Source organism: Sturnira hondurensis, unplaced genomic scaffold, assembly GCF_014824575.4.
Source record: "Sturnira hondurensis isolate 20B ecotype Veracruz unplaced genomic scaffold, ASM1482457v3 Scaffold0002840, whole genome shotgun sequence".
In the NCBI taxonomy this organism is placed as follows: domain Eukaryota; kingdom Metazoa; phylum Chordata; class Mammalia; order Chiroptera; family Phyllostomidae; genus Sturnira; species Sturnira hondurensis.
The window spans coordinates 20,571,815-20,588,262 of NW_028075471.1; the positions used below are offsets into that span (position 1 = coordinate 20,571,815).

General features: G+C 54.2%; 1 protein-coding gene across 2 annotated transcripts in view; it reads left to right on the forward strand.

Annotated features, from left to right (window-relative positions):
• The window catches only part of OGDH (oxoglutarate dehydrogenase), a 47,096-nt gene that overhangs the window by 10,119 nt on the left and 20,529 nt on the right, over positions 1–16,448 (forward strand). Inside the window, exons 2-4 of one of the 2 annotated variants that reach the window (XM_037041019.1) lie at positions 2,465–2,713; positions 10,810–11,001; positions 12,081–12,171. In XM_037041019.1, the coding sequence (XP_036896914.1) occupies positions 2,465–2,713; positions 10,810–11,001; positions 12,081–12,171 (532 nt within the window). Of the gene's footprint in view, positions 1–2,464; positions 2,714–10,809; positions 11,002–12,080; positions 12,172–12,292; positions 12,396–16,448 lie in introns of both variants that reach the window. The other variant, XM_037041018.1, reaches the window with a different exon arrangement.

Consider the following 16,448-nt stretch of genomic DNA (forward strand, 5'->3'; position numbering starts at 1 on the left):
GGTCTAGTCCTGGCAAAATGCCTCACAGTTTAGAGGCGACCCTCACTCCCTCAGTTTCTGTTTGATGAAACACAGGGGTGTGAGGTGACAGTCACCTGACAGTGTATGCACTTTACCCTCTAAGACTCATTTCCTGAGATGCGGTGCCCAGGCGACTTTTGCTGACATCGCCTCTGTAATTAGCTCTCTGCCCAGCCAGCAGGACGCTGATAGGCATCAGGAGTTTATTCTGTCCCCTGGCTGTGTATGGGGAGGTGACCCAGGGTGTGTACCACCTGACTGGGAAAGGTACAGCCACAGATGAAGTTCTGTTATCTTTAAGGCCAGGTCTCCAAACCCTTAAAAACAAAGTTTGCTTTGTTTTTTACTTTTTAAACCTTATTTTTGTCAAATGTATAAGTTTGTACTTGCATCCTGAAATTAATGGGTTACAAATAGTGTCATTTTGTCTACTTTTTTAAAAGATGTTATTTATTTACTTTTTTAGGGAGGGGAAGGGAGGGAGAAAGAGAGGGAGAGAAACATCAGTGTGTGGTTGCCTCTTGAGCATCCACCACCAGGGACCTGGCCCACAATGTGTCTTGACCGGTAATCGAACCAGTGACTTTTTGGTTCACAGGCTATTGCTCAACCCACTGACCCATACCAGCAAGGGCTTAGTTTGTTGTTAAAGCACCCACCTAGCTCTTCCCATTTGCTGATTGGTTCTCTGAGCAGCAGACTGGCACTTTCTCTGTCAGTGTCCTTATGTGTATTCTAATCACACTTGGGCCAAGAGGGAGAGTTCTTATAAACAGTGTCGAGGATGATTTTTGAACGTTTGTTTCTGGGTAATTCTCAGCACGCCTCAGAGCTCAGGTTTCCTTCAGGTAGGTGCAGAGGTGGAATGTGATTCCAACTTCCAGCCAGGTGGTGCTTGGAGGCAGATTTCTGAGTGCCTCATCAGAGACATCTGTACAAACTCACTCAGTCCCCAGGCAGGGGGCTGTGGGCCCCAACCCTGCCCTAGGCTCCCTCGAGGGGGGGGGGGAGCCTTCTGCTGACTGGAAATGCCCTTGTCCCTTTCTGACACCGTATCTGCCTAGAGGCATCCTGGGGCTTTGGAAGTGGTTCAGGACCCTCTGGGAACAGTCTAAACTCTTTCATGGTCTGGTAGGCAGTCAGCTTTTATAAAATGACTACTTTAAAAAAAAAGATTTTATTTATATTTAGAGGGGAAGGAAGAGAGGGAGAGAAATATCAATGTGTGGTTGCTTTTCACACACACCCCCACCAGGGACCTGGCCCGCAACCCAGGCATGTGCCCTGACTGGGAATCGAACCAGCGACCCCTTGCTTTGCAGGCCAGCACTCAATCCATTGAGCCACACCAGCAGGGGCTAAAATGGGTACTTCTGATAGAGTTGTAAGTTAGAGTTAGTAGTATTTAATGACCATCAAGTACAAGGTCCATTCAGATTGGAAGCCAACAAACTGTCCATCCATTTCCTTCCCTGAAGTCCAGTTTGTTCATAGTATTACAAAAGGACCTGGCAGAATGGGGACTTTGCAGACAGAAAGCTGGGCTTGGTGCCTGGCTCTGCTCTTGATGGCCTTGTGACCTTAGGAGAAACCTAAACTGAAACGCAGAAAGCTAAGCTGGAAAATGGAGAGGAGTTTGCAGGCTTCCTGAAGAATCCTGATATGTCAGGTCGCTGACCCAGGTACACTGATGGTAGACGTTTGTATAAGTTTCCTTCTGAGCCTCTGTGGCCCCCAGTTCCTGCCCTGCACCAGGAGTTCCTGTGTGTCCACCGTGTTCCCCATGCTTTTCCACTCCGCTTCCCTCCTTCCTCTTCCCTGTGGGATGCCTGCAGGCTGAGCCCTCTCGCCTGGGCAGAGTGAGCCCTCTGGGGAGCTGGCATTTCCTGGGCCTTCCAGGCACTCAGCGCTTCTTTCTCTGTGATGGTTTTTAAGTATTTTTTTCTTCTGCTCAAATATAAATTGAGAAATATTTTTTCCCAATTTCTCTATATTCTTCAGAGTATCAGGATGTGTCTGACAGGTGCTCCATAGTTTCTGGATAGAGTAAAAAATATCTTCCTCATTTTGCAATTAATCCAAATATAATCTGTGATCAATCAGTCCTTGTTGCCTTTTCTACAGTTGTTCATTGTTTTATACAATATATGCACTTAGAGATGTTACATGTTTACATCATGTGATAGTTTATGTCCCTGAAATTAGACTTAAGCTTGTTGTAAATGAAGACCTGCCCCTGCAGCTAGGGAGCTCAGACCCCAGAGCCGAGGCTGCTGGGGGTTGGTGCTCACACTCGGTTATGCTCTCTGAACCAGAGCAAGACACCTGCCACCAGTGTGTTAGGACCCTTTCTTCTCCTGCCAGAGCCAGTGAGTATTTTTGCCCCAGTAACTTTATCGCTAAAATGCTCTATCTGACTTTCCTTTCTTTTTTTTTTGCGCAGGCAGTTGTGAAAAACTTTGGGACAACAATGTTTCACTTAAGGACTTGTGCTACTAAGTTGAGGCCGTTGACGGCCTCCCAGACTGTTAAGACATTTTCCCAAAACAGACCAGCAGCCTCTAGGACGTTTGGGCAGATCCGGTGCTACACTGCCCCTGTGGCTGCAGAGCCCTTCTTAAGTGGGACTAGCTCTAACTATGTGGAGGAGATGTACTACGCCTGGCTGGAGAACCCCAAGAGTGTTCACAAGGTAAGGCTCGCAGGAGCGGGTCTTTGTGTGTTTGGAGCGGTGGCCAATGTAGGCTGGCCATCCAGGTAAGTGTCCTGAGGAGCCCTTGGGCCAGCAGGCAGGTGGCTAGGAGCCCAGCCACCCGTGTCCATTGCAGCTGCCCCGGCCCACCATGAGCGGCCTTCTCTGGAGGGCTTTCCCACTTGCCTGCTGTGCCTTGCACTCTGAAACAGACCGGATCTGAAGACACTACTGCACCACTTCTGGAATCTCAGCAGGCAAGGCTGCTGGAGGGGAAGATGCTGGACAAAGGAAGCCAGCAGGAGGATGACCACCAGACGCCCGTGTCCCAGCATCCTAAGAACCTTAAAACCACTGGGTGCAACTTCTGCATCGTTCGCATCTTAGACCGTTGTGCTCCTGATTTTCTCCTGTGTTTAGAAGCAAATCCCGTGAAGGCTTCCTTCTGGTTCCCTGTGTCTCCTGTGGGACACGTCATTCTGAGTGCCTCTCTCCTCACACTTTGCTTGGTACTGGGCACACCTCGCGGCGAAATTTCTTCACAGCATTTGGCCAGTGGAAATTTGTGGTTTTAATGACTGTTTCTTTGTTTTTGGGTCAGGCATTGGCCCAGCCCAGGAGCTGGAGGGTGGGGCCTGGTGGCAGGGTAGACGACTGCAGAGCAGGCTTGGGGAAGGCGCGAGGGACTGCCGAGTTGTGTCCTGTGCAGGCTGACATCATCACTGTTAATTGACCCTTTCCTTCCTTGTGAATCTTGGGGTCTCATCATAAAAAAAAGGCATTTAGGTTTGGGTACATTGGTGTGTCTGTGGGAGCCACTAGCCCTGTCTCACTAGAAATGCAACCTCTTTCTCTGAACTCATGGTTCAGCCAAGGAGGACGTGTAGCCAGGTCCTTCCTGTTTCCATGGCCAGCGGAGCCCAATGGGGCCAGGGTTCCCAGGAGGCACTCTGGAGCCTTTCTCTGGGCAGGAAGAGGTGGGTGCAGCCCAAAAGGAAGTGCCAGGAAGAGGAAGGCAGCCCTGCCTTGGTTGTTGGTGGCTCAAGGTTTCTGAGGACAGTGGCTGCAAGCTTTTCTCTGGAATAAACTTGGCCCTGAGATTTCAGAACCATACTGTCATCTTCCAGGTATTAAATTATACCTGGCTTCAGCAAGAACAACATCTGCACATGTGTGAGGTTCACCTATGCAGAGGGGTTTGGGTGGGGTGTGGGGAACATGTGGCCATGGGACAGCGCACCTCGTCTTTTCTCTGAGAGTCTGGTGGGGCTTCCACCTTTAGTCTTGGGCAGAGACCAGGGCGTGCCTTGCACCCTCAGCAAGTCCCAGGGGCAGAGCTGAGGCAGCTTTTCTTTGCTGACCTTGGAGTTCATGGCCACTTTGCACACTGTGGAGGGGAGATAGTGAAGCTGTTTGGAGATGTTCCCTCCCCGGGCTGCCTGTGGTTTAAAAGCAATGGCATTGCTCTGATCAAGCGTAAATCCACTGGGTTTCCACAACCAAGCAACACCCAAGCAGAGCCACCAGCGGTAACTGCTGCTTCAGCGACAAGTCAGGCAGGCCTGGTCCCAGTGCCCCCAGATGTGGCAGGCGGTGCTTTAAGTGCAGCCCTACCCATCCTCAGTGGGGGCAGTTGTAGCAAGGCCCTGTGGTGGTGGGGAGGCGGGTCAGAAGGTCAGCACTCCACATCTTGCATGCTGTCCTTAGAGGTGCCAAGCCCTAAAGCATGAATCTTTGTGCAGGTTCTATTAGAGGGAAGGCAGTTGGCCATGAGCCTCCTGCACCCAGACATCCTGTGCAGAGAAGGCAGCCACTGAATTTGCAGGGAGGATGTGGGCCCAAGTCGTCCTCACAGATGGGATTCCAAGGGTTTGGAGGCCTCCTGATGCAGCCTTTTCCTGCACAGCAGGGGCATGAACTGGTCCACAGGCACAGGCACCTGGTGCTGGGGCACCACGCTTTCCAACCCAGAAGAGCCCCTATCATGGTGATGGGAAGGCATGCACCTATTGGCTAGGAAGTCACTTCTGATCGTGCTTGGCTTGAGGGGTCCACTGCCTGTCCATTTGTTCTACTGAACTGGCTAAACCCTTGTTTCAAGATGACGTCACAAGCATAGCTCCTGACACGGTCTTTCCTGTTAGTCAGCCGGGCCACCTCTCATCTCGCCTGCAGAGCAGCCCGGCACTGAGGAACAGATGAGAGTCACACACAGTAACTGCTAATCACTCAGCCTTTATCAAATGCAGGTTCACTCAGAGCAGAACATCAGCACACATTAAAATCCTACTCACACTCTGACAATCGAGGCAAATATAACATGCACACACACAGCAATCAACGGGGGATAACGAACCCAAGTCCCAGAGTCTTGGTCTATGGGTCCGGGAGACAGTACAGTGGGTGAGGGAGCCATCACCATTCTGCAAGGAAGGATCTTTTGAACCAGGCGGGCAACAACACAGATGAAGTCCTCAGTCTAGCAGGGCAGAGCCTCCGGCTACCAATGCCAAGGGAGATCAGTGGGGTATGGAGCAGCCCTCTGGGGTGTGGAGCTCGGCTGTCTCAGCAGTGGTCTGGAGCCTGCCTCAGTTGTACCTTCTAAGTGGTGGACTTCGCCCTTCTGTGTCCTTTTGATAAATGTCTTGGTGCCCCTGATACCAAGTGGGGAATTTGCCCAGGAGCCTGTGGGTGGTCCTGCTCTGCAGACATGGCTGTTCTGAACACATACGCAGATATCTTGGGTGTGTCTCCTTGCTGAATGTGTCTAGCTTGATGTAGATGGCTTCCCTCATGGACCAAAGTATCATGGCTGACTGGCAAGGTATCTTGGTTGACATGAATGACTCCATTTTGTTTTCTACACTTTATGCCATTTTGACTAGACCAATGCCATTTTATTGCACCTGCTCCCCACAGATGACCATGCATCTGATTTCCTTGGTGACGTGTTACCCTGAATTTTATGTTTGTAGCAGTTAAAAAGCACTGTCAATGTCAGAAGTTAACATGGTTGTCTGTGAGCGTGCAGGGGGCCTGCAGTGGACCGACAGTCATTAGTTTATTGTGTGCAGTGGCCTTTGAACCTAGGGTCTGGTACATTCCAGGGTGGCCATCAGGGGATCAGGGTGTGTTTATAGGCAGGTGGGGCAGGTTCCTAGATAAGGTGGAGACACCAGGGCAGCCTCAGGAGTGGCATTAGATAAGAGGAAATGGCTGTGGTTGTCCAGAACCCAGAGTCCTAGAATTGAGTGACAGCTGAAATAAGCATTCGTAACCAAGGGTCAGTTAAACTTTTTGTCCCCATAGGTGCCTTTTCTTTTTTTCAAGAGAGAGATGGATGTGAAAGAGAAACATCAGTTGATTGCCTTCCATACATGCTCTGACTGGGGATCGAACCCACAACCTTTTGGGACACGGGATGATGTTCCACGGGATGATGTTCCAACCAACTGAGCCACCCAGCCAGGGCCCTGCAAGTGCTTTTTAAAGTGTATGGAGCTGTGGAGCTCAAAGTGTGAGGTATCCTCCTGGGTAGCCTGTGCTCTTACTTCACTAGGTGAGGAACCTGGCACAGAGAGCCCAGCCTTCAGGAGAGCACAGGGGCTCCCAGACCCCAGAGCCAACAGCAGGCTGGTGGGCCGGCCCATTGTGGTGGGTGTTGTGTGTGTGGCTCTGTCAGGTCACTTACTTGTGCTAGCTGACACATTCGACACACAATGGCGCCTTTGAGACAAGTGAGGGATGCTGGGGGCATGTTTGCTTCCCTCCCACACTGAAGCCCTTGATCCGTCAGTCTCTGGTGTGATCTCACAGCCAGGAGCCTGGCTCTGCAGCACTGGCAGTGTGCTGGCAGTAAACAGGCAAGTCCACCAGCCTCACTGAGCTGCCCACGCCCATGTTCCCTGGTAAGCAGCCCCCCACTTGCCACAGTCAGCACCTCTCTATGGGCGGGGAGCCTCTGGACTCTGGGCGTTCACGGTTCACACAGCTGGCACTACCACACCTGACTCCGCATGTGTCTGCTCCTCATGGACTTCACTCGGCAGGTGGTTGGACTAGCTTTGGCAGGACATTGCAGAGGGAGGGACATTGGTGGCTGCAGGGAGAGCCTGTCCTGGTTCTGGAAGGCCCCCTGGTTCTTGGTGGGCGGGCAGGGGAGGAGCAACGGCCTTCGAAAGCACAGCTTCATGGACTTCAGTGGTTTAGTTACATAAAATTAAAGTAAGAATTCTGGTTTCATTTCAACCAGAACAGTACACTAACATACATGGGAAAGCTGTCGTGTTTTGGTGTAAGTCATTTCAACCACCAGTTGATAGCCTCATACCTGCTGGGAGGTGGCAGAGGCCCCACCCCCCTGGACAGACTGTCACACTACTGCCCACAGGCTCCTCCCTCTCAGCCCCTAGCAGGGCACAGGTGAGGAGCTCCATGGTAGTTTCACCACCCAGATGCTGAGCCCTGGTCCCAGCCCACCCACATGGCCTCCATGTGGCCGTGTGACCATCTCTCCTCTGAGCACACTCCTTCCTGGCACTGGCATCAGCTCTGAAATGACACATTGCCTTGTCTGTCCTGTGGCTCCCAAGGGTAAGAAGCTCATCCCAGACCTTCCTGTCCCCAAACCTCAGAGCAGCTGCCCAGAGGCAGCCCCAGGTGATACTTCTTGAGTGGCACCTTTGAGGAACCTTTGTGCACGCCCGAGGAGACTGTCCTCTTGCACTGAGAATGTTGCTGGACTGTGTGGCCCTGCTGGGCACAGGAGCTGGCCTTCTACAGCAGGTGCCTTCCTGTGCCCTCCCTAGGCAGGGCCCACCTCCTGAAGGTCACCAACCCTCTTACCTCCCGTGAGCAGAGGACTGAGTGTCTGCATCAGGCTGTCAGCTCTCTGAGGCCCAGCAAGGGGACAGGTTCCTGCCTGAGTTCGTTGTAGGACAGGCAGGTGCAGAGGTTGGGGCTGTGGCCACAGTGCCTACCTACCTTGGCTTTCAGTGTCGCTGGTGAGCAGTCACACCTTCCTTTGTCATGCTTGAGGGGGCAGCACCACCAGCCCAGCCCAGGGGCATAGATTTTACCTGTTTGAGGTTGTACTGCACAGGCTTTGCCAAGTGTGTGCAGTCAAGAGCTGTCTATTACCCAACTGTAAGAACCTTCCAGGTCATGGTGGGCAGGGGCTGCTGTTGGGGTGGGCTCCTCACCTGAAGGCCAGGCGGGCAGGGTGCAGCTGAGCACCAGCACCCACACCTGGCACCCAGATGTGTGAGGCGGAGGCCTGGTGCATCCTTTCAATGGGGGTGAGGTCTAGGAGCAAGTGAAGCTTATTCTGGGTGTGCTATCCCATGGCCCAGCTCTCCGCACACCCCTCTGTGCTGCTGCCCTCCTCCAGTATAAGAAGGGCCAAGAGGGGTGGCCCTGTGATGGTGACGCCCCTCCCTGGGCTGGGCTAGAAGGGACCTTGTGCCCTCAGGCAGCAGCCTTGGGAGTTTATGTCACTCCATGTGCAGTGGTGAGAGTCTCCCTGCCCCCTCACTCAAGCCCCGGGGAGCCCAGGGGCAGAGGTGGCGTGCCAGGGGCCCCCAAGTCTGGACAGCTGCTCCTGCCTGTTGCCAATGCTGTTCAGTTGCTTGACGCCCATGTTTCCGAAGAGAGGACAACTTCTGGCTTTTGCTGTGCCTTTTGGCTCTGGATCCACAAGCACCTGATGCCATGAGGCTGATGGGTTGCCATGTGGCCGGGACCTTAGGCCCAAAGTCTGGCTGTTGGACCACTGCCAGTGTGTCTCTGGATACATCTTTGGTGTCCTGTCAGGCAGAAGACCATCTGCTGTAGGGCTTGAAGGAAGTGTGGGTCATGCCCAGCCCTCGAGCCTCTTCTAGCCCCAGGGTGTGTTGAGAGCAAGACCCTGTATGGACACGGGCGAGGGTGGGGTACTGGCACAGGAGCATGTTTGGATACAGAAGAGAAGCCATTGAGATCTCTGTGGCAGGGGCAGCTTGCTAGTGGTTCTTGCCATGTGAGGCTGGGCCAGCTCCTGCCCTGAAGCAGCTGTGTTGGAGGGGCTTTCTGTAGGCTGGGTCCTCAGTTACTGGAGGCCTGGGTGGGGGCCAGGGCTCCCCAGGGCCAGAGCTGCTCTTGGGTTGCAGGGAGCTCATTTGGGCCTGCTGTCAAAGCGCCAGGAAGTCAGAAATGTTGGGGTGTCTATTCGGCCACTTCTTGTGTCCTTATCACGGACCCAGTGGGGGCCAAGCAGAGGCCTTGCCCTGCCCCGGGGAGTGGACCCTGAGGTGGCCTCTGCCTTCCCGAGTAGCAGCCAGGTGGTTTCTGCCACGGGGACATGCCGCCTCTTCCCACAGTGCAGCAGGGCTTGGGGTTGGGGGCATGGATCGGTGGAAGCAGATGCATGGGGAGACTGAGAGAATGGCCCTGGGTCCCGGTTGCCAGATCCCGCCCAGGGCAGCGGAGCACCCAGTGTCAGCGTGCCTGGTTCACGGTGCTTTACAGTGGCCAAGGCTACTTGAAAAGCCCAGGGCTCCCTCCTGTCATCAGCCCACACACTGACCAGCAACCAAATGGCCAAAATAGGAAGACCTTGAAGTGAGATGTGTTAAAACATTTTTAAATCACTGTTAAGGTATAACTCAACAGTTTTCATTAAGATGAAAAAGTCTGGTTCCTCGAATGTTCACCATGTTGCACAGTTGCCCAGCAGTGTGTTTCTCTGAGCACAAGGGAAATGTGTTCTTACTGCAGAGCAACGTGGACACCACAGAGCCCCCTGGGAACAGTGTAGTGTGACATCAGCTGCCCCGTGTGAAGCAGGCATGCAGGCTGCCATTCGCCACAGCAGGTTTTCCAGTTTGTGACTGGCAGATGCAGGCTGTGACCCTTGGGGACCTCAGAGTCAGGTACACCTGTGCCCTGGACAGCACTGGGAGGCCTGCCTGCAAAAGCCAGCGATACCTACACGGCGTCTTGGTGGCAAACGCAAGTCTAGTGACAGTTCACTCCAGGTCCTTCTAATCAGAGTTTATTGACAGGAGAAACTGAAAAATGTATGGCAGAGAAGAAAGACAATGTTTTCATGTTTCTCACCTTTCTGGTTTTTAGTAGTTTGGGCCTCTTTGGCAGTGGAATTGTATTGTCTTAGTTTCTCTAACTTCAGATATTTTTTTAAACTCACATCTTTTTATGAGAACAAACTATTATCGTTCCCAGTATGTATACGAATTATAAATTGAGCCCTGGCTGGTGTGGCTCAGTGAACTGAGCACCAGCCTGAGAACCAAAGGGTCACCAGTTTGATTCCCTGTCAGGGCACATGCCTGGGTTGCAGGCCAGGTCCCCAGCAGGTGGCGCACAAGAGGCAACACATTAATGTTTCTCTTCTCTTTCTCCTTCCCTTCCTCTCTCTCCAAAAATAAATAGTTTTTTAAATTACAAATTGAATCATTCAAATATGAATAGCCAAAAATAGTAGGAAAAGAGGTAAATGAGTTAGTTCGATTAGCACAAAGGAACTTGAGATAGTAAATCCAGCTCAGTCCTTATTGCCACAGGTGGTGTGCAGAGTGCTGTGTCAGCATCCCTCTTCACTGCAGGCCTGGGGAGGGCACAGGCTGTTCCCTCCCTCCTTCGGACAAGAACACCGAGCCAGCCACCAGGCAGGCACCTCACAGACAACATGGCTCCTCCACGAGTCCGAGCCTGGGCTGCCCCTGCACAGGGCTCCTTGTGTGTCGGGGAGGACCCAGGCCAGGCCTAGGCCCTGGAGGTTGTGTTCGAGGACAGGAGGTTAGGGGGCAGATGGGCAGAAAGGCCTCTTCTTGCCTCTGGGCTGCCTAGGCCTTTGGGGTGGTGATGCCAGGGCAGCCAAGGGCGACTGCATCATTGGCATGGGGTGACCAGAGCAGGGAGGGTGGTGGCCTGAGCTTGGAGAGACCCCCTCTTTGGGGGCAGAAGCAGCTGACTTGAGCGGGTGGATGTCGCCCAACCAGGACGTTGCCTGCCTGCCAAGAACAGTTCTTTTTTTGACTGAAAACGAGGGCTCGACCCCCAGTGAGCAGTGGAGTAACATGTGTTCCTTCTCTCTTTAGTCATGGGACATTTTTTTCCGAAACACCAATGCTGGGGCACCCCCTGGCACGGCCTACCAGAGCCCACTCCCCCTGAGCCCAGGCGCTCTGTCTGCCATGGCCGGAGTGCAGCCCCTGGTGGCCGCCCAGCCCAATGTGGACAAGCTGGTGGAGGACCACCTGGCGGTGCAGTCTCTCATCAGGGCCTACCAGGTAAGGTGGCGTCTCCTACTCCCGCAGACACTGGGCACTGTCCCCTGCCCCAGGGTCTGGGACAAGAGAAGGAGCCAGGACAGTCAGCCTTGAGGCATGTTGTCTGCCACTTTATAGACTGCCCTGGAAAGAGCCCTTTATTTGTTCCTGTGATTTACAGGAAAGACTCGTGGGCAGGGGGCAGTGCTGGGTGGGAAGAAATGCTGTCCCCGTGCCAGCTGCGAGCACCCAAACACAGTAGGTGGAAATGAACTGTAGGGTTTGGGGACAGCCTGCCCATGGGAGCAGGGGCAGGAGAGGGTACTCCAGTTTGCGGTCAGCCCACTGGAGACTGGATGTGGGACCTTTCTCTGAGCCAAGACCAGGCACTTGGCCTGGGAGCAGAGATCCTGAGGAGCCCCTGGGACCCAGGCTCCCCTGCTGCCTCTCATGTTACTACAATGCACCAGGGGAACCAGACGTTCTCTGTCCCCAGGGAAATAAAGGCAGTGCAGGGGCGGCCATGGGCAGTAGGTACAACCTGCAGTGCTACTCGCAGCCTCAGCCACAGCTGCTGCCGGTGGGGGTGACATGCCTTTGCCTGAGGGGACAGACTTGAGGAGCTTTTCTTTCTCCTGTTTTTAGGCAGTTCAGGTCAGATCCCAAAGTCCCTGTCATGGCCATCCTTTGCCTGGCACCGTGCCCTGACCAGCAGGGATGGATGGAACCCCAGGGCTGATCTCACCCTGCCCCTGCCCAGTCCTGGTGTCCCTTCCTCTGCAGGGACCTTGACCTCGGCTCAGCCAGTGGCACACAGGGGTGACAGTCCCCAGCAGAGCCCATTTCCATTTATCCAGGACAACCAAGGATCCCATGACCTGGGTCCTTTCAGATGCCCAGCGCTCTCACACCGAGAGTCTGCCCCCTTTCTCTGAAAGCGCCTTTGCAAGATGTTAATGCTTGGACCATCACTTGTCCTCGGACATTTATGAGTAATCTTGTTACTTGGGTTCATTGCTGTCAGAGAAGATTTGACCACGTGTGACTTTTACCCCACAGCCCGGGACCTGCTTAACCATTGCTTGTATTATTGCTTCCAGGTCAGGGGTCACCACATTGCAAAACTTGATCCTCTCGGAATTAGTTGTGTAAATTTTGATGATGCTCCAGTAACTGTTTCTTCAAACGTGGGTGAGGATTAATCTGTAAATGCTCATTTTAATGTAATTTTACTTTTTTTTACCCTTCCCTCTTTTTTTTCTCCTGTCCTTTTGTGTGTGTCCCTCCCTGTCCACCACTGGCCCTTTCGTAGATACGAGGGCACCATGTAGCACAGCTGGACCCCCTGGGAATTTTGGATGCCGATCTGGACTCCTCCGTGCCCGCTGACATTATCTCATCCACAGACAAACTTGGTGAGGGTCTGAGAGTGGCCGGCGCCGCGCTGCGGAGTGCCAGTGTCCCAGCCTGCGGCTGCAGACGCCCCAGATGGGAGGGGAGACTCTCAAGTTTCCTTCGCTCTGATCACTTGAAATTTATTGGGCAGGCAGCTTCAGTGTGTTGGGGGCAGGTTATTTTCATCCCAGCTTTTCAGCCAGTTTGTAGGAGCTCATTTGTCTGAGTCTCAAACTGGAAAGTAAAATTTGGGGTAGAAAAGGTTGGGACACAGGGAAAGGGACGGCCAACCCATGCAGGTGGGTCGGAGGATAATCCGAGACTCGCTCCTCTGGCTTCAGGTTCTGGACCTTGGTGTGGGGCCGCCCTGGCCAGGGTGAAGCCGTGTGCAGCCCCGCTGCTGCCCTGCGGCACTCTGTGCTCTCCAGCACAGTGGGCCCACCTCCAGCAGGGCCAGTTTCAGAGTGGGGTGTGCAGCTGGGGTCTCCATTCTCAGCTGCTGGTGATCACACTGAGGAAACTTTGGAAGGCGCCCCGGGGCGCAGGCCGGCAGGTGGGAGGTGCCCGGGCCTTCCTCAGGCACACCCCTCGATGCTGCTGTGCTGGGCAGGGTGCGGCTGGGCTCATACCTGCAGTGGCTTCTCCAGTTAATCCGCTCTAAGTCACCGTGCTGCTAACCCATGCTCAACAAATGATGGCGTGACTAATTCTGTAATCGGCGAATTTTACAGAAACACTGCATGCTAACGAGACTGACAATTACCTCCCTGCTTAACGATTACCCCACACACACACACGTGAGGGGACCTAACCTGCCTTAAGTCAGGCACTGGTCAGTGAGGCTGGAGCACAGTCTGTGGCGTCAGTGTGCAGTCTTGTCCCTGCTCTGTCTTCATTTCGAGAACAGGCCCAGGTGACACAGGGCTTGCTCTGCACTGCAGCCTCTTGACTGATCAAGTAGGTTCAGATTGCAGAGGGGGTGGGAGCCAAGTCCCGCCACTGTGCCCCCAGTGTCCCCTGGACACAGAGCCTCTTCACCACACAGCCTGGCAGCACCCAGGCTTGAAGCCTTCTTGATTCTGTGAGCACTCCCAGGAGAGGACCGGTGTGGGACACAGCCGAGCCTTCCAACAGAAAAGGACGGCAGCACAGAAAGTGGGGTCCCTGCTCTCAGGGTGCCAATTTCATGGCATCCAAGGGGACCTTTTTTTAGTGGCTGTCAGCTCTCATTAGAACTGCCGGGGGAGCCCGGAGCTCTCCTCTACCCCGACTCTGGTTAGGTAGGGCAGGGCCACACCCAACAGGCACAGGGTGACTGAGAAGAGTGCGAGGTCAGGTCTTGGGGCCCTCCCGTTCCCCTGCTTCCAGCTTTCATCAGGGCTCAGGCAGGGCCTCTGTGCTCTGGGCCATCATGGCCTTGCCTCCTGACTCCTTGGGAATGGTGTCCCTGCCCGATAGAGTGTCTGTCCCATGGTGAGGACAAACATCATGAACCAGGGGCATGTCCTGAGCTCACTGGAGGAAACAGTGCTGTTTCCTCTGGCCAGGAGCCCGCAGAACTACTTGGAGGAAGTCGGGGAACCCTCTACCCTTCTAGAAGAAAACCTGGTCTTCATTCTGAGAATCTGAAGTCATGTGACACACAAGTCACGACGAGTTCTTTATGCAGAAGTAGTTGCAGAAGTGGGAGATGGCACAGACACAGCATGCGTCCGAGTCTGCAGGAAAGGGAGTCGTGAGTTCTCTCACCCTGGACATGTGCAGGTCCAGAACATGGTTGTCCAGCACAGCCTTTCTGTCCACGGCCCTGCACATGCAGCGGCCCGGCGTATTTGCCCGACTCCTCCGAACCTCAGGCCCAGGTCTGCTGGGAGCCTGTCTCCTCAACCTGTTAGGTTGTTTCAGAAAAGAGCCTGGGGACCATCAGCACAGCACTACTGGCCCTCTGGTGGAGACTGACGGAAGCTGAGTGACGGTCCCAGGCCACCCAGGGCTGGGGGGAGGCTCAGGCTCCCCCCAAGTGAGCCCCCAGGACGTGGTGTCACTGTATGCAGGACCATGCCCAATCATGGGTCTGGGTGAGTGGGTGGCTGGTATCCTCAGTCACTGCCACGCCTCCTAGGGCTTCTCAGTCTGTGAGGAAACAGAGGCTTAGGTGACATCTCACCCACATTCCAGAGAATTCTCTGCTGTTGAAGAAACATACGGCTGGTGAGAGCAGCCAGTGGTCTGTATTGTGAGCAGAACAGCTGTCCACTCAGAATTTCTTAACGTGGGCCATGCGGATGCTTCTCGCCAAGTTCTTGATGCTTACTGCCTGATTTGGAGAAGTCTGGGGCAGGCAGGCCTAGAAATTCTCCCAGCCTGAGTCAGGAGGACAGAGGGGCCATTCACAGGCTGGGTGGTTGGGTGTCTCCTGAGTGCTCCTGACATCAGGGCCCTGCACCTGTGATGCTGACTGCAAACAGCACAATGTTGTGGAGATACTGGGCTTGCCGTCGACTCTGATGAAAACTTAATTAGCATTAGAGCAGTTTCTCCATTCGGCGTGGTGGTATGGGTTGTGCCCTGTCATTGTGCGGGCGATTGCTGGGAGTGGTGCTGTTTCTCAGAACGTGATTTTCAGAGGTCAGGTTCTAGGTGCTGGCCTGCCCTGCCCACCTCCTTCCTAGAGAAGGCCTGGAGCTCTCCCATGAGCCCCTGGGCACCCCAAGGACAGTTCATTGCGGTCCCTGATGGGAAGAGCCAGATGGGCACCCTGCTATTAGCAGGAAATGGGCACCATTTTAGCAGGAAAGCTGCCAGCCACACAGGAGCTGGGCCTCGCTTGTGCAGCCCAACATGCCAGTGCTGACCACCTGGCCACACTGGGCTGCCCCACCTAGTCAGGGGCCTGCACCCCTGCCTTCCATCTCCTCTCCAAGTGCAACAACACTCGAGTCTGGCTGCAGCGTGAAAGTGCCATCTCCTGTGGTGTCTGTGCAGGCACCACAGCCCCTGCTCTGAGTGACAGAGACCTGTGGTAATGGGAGCCACACATATGTGCAGAACTGGAGACCGATCCCACCTGCGAGATCAGGCTCGGGGCAGCTGGAGCTGAACAGCCAGAGAGCCATTTTGAAGAGGCCAGACTTGGGAACAGTTAGCCACTTACCTAGGGAAGCTTGTCCCCAGGCCTTGCCTTGACTGCTGGGAGAAGGAGCTAGAAACAGTTGTTCAGTTGGCTTTTGTCACTTGAAAGCAGTGCCTGGTAGCCTTTCCTGGCTGCTGTGGGTGGAAGCTGGGATTAGGCTTCCTCAGGCCTGGCAGGCCTGGCGTCGGCCCCACCCCTGGTGGGCAGCAGAGCCCCCTGTGTGCAGCCAGGGCCACGCGCACCACCGAGTTCAGGTGCTTTTCTTAGTGCCAGCCAGAGTGTTTTCTTTTGCTTTCCTTCTGTTTGTCTCTGTTGTTTGTGTTTTATTTTTAAAAGCTGAAAAAGTACAGCAGCCCCCTTATCTGTGCCAGGTGCTCAAGCCCTGTGCATGCCATGTTTTCTCCTACAAACACACCTGTGACAGGTGCAGCTCATCCTTCAGGTGCGGGGGAGAGAGTCAACAATGGCTGACAAGTGACTGTGACAGTGTGCTGTAACAGGAGTTACATGAATGTGGGCCCTTTCTGATCACCAAGACTCCACTGAGTAACCAACAGGTGTGAACAGTGTCTTGAGACTCCCTCACGATACTGAAGACAGTGTGCAATGGGAAATTTAGGAGCTCTTTACGTCTGGGGTTCTTTGTTTAATATGTTTGAGGTGGTTGGCCACAGGTAGCTGAGCCCACAGATGAGGGGGCTGCTGTACAGGGGAAGACAAAAGCGCCCACGTGCCCCGCGCCCGGAGCAGGCGTGACCATCCCACCCCACTGGCTGCAGACATGAACGGATGGTGTGTTTGCAGGTGCCCCTTGGCCCAGTCTTCGTTCTCACCTTAGAGCATCCGCTGGTGCAGAATCTGCACGTTCTGCCTCAGAGCCGCAGAGCTGCTGGCTCCTTGATCTTTGCCGGGTGCTGCTGTCCACCCTCCAGAGCGGAGT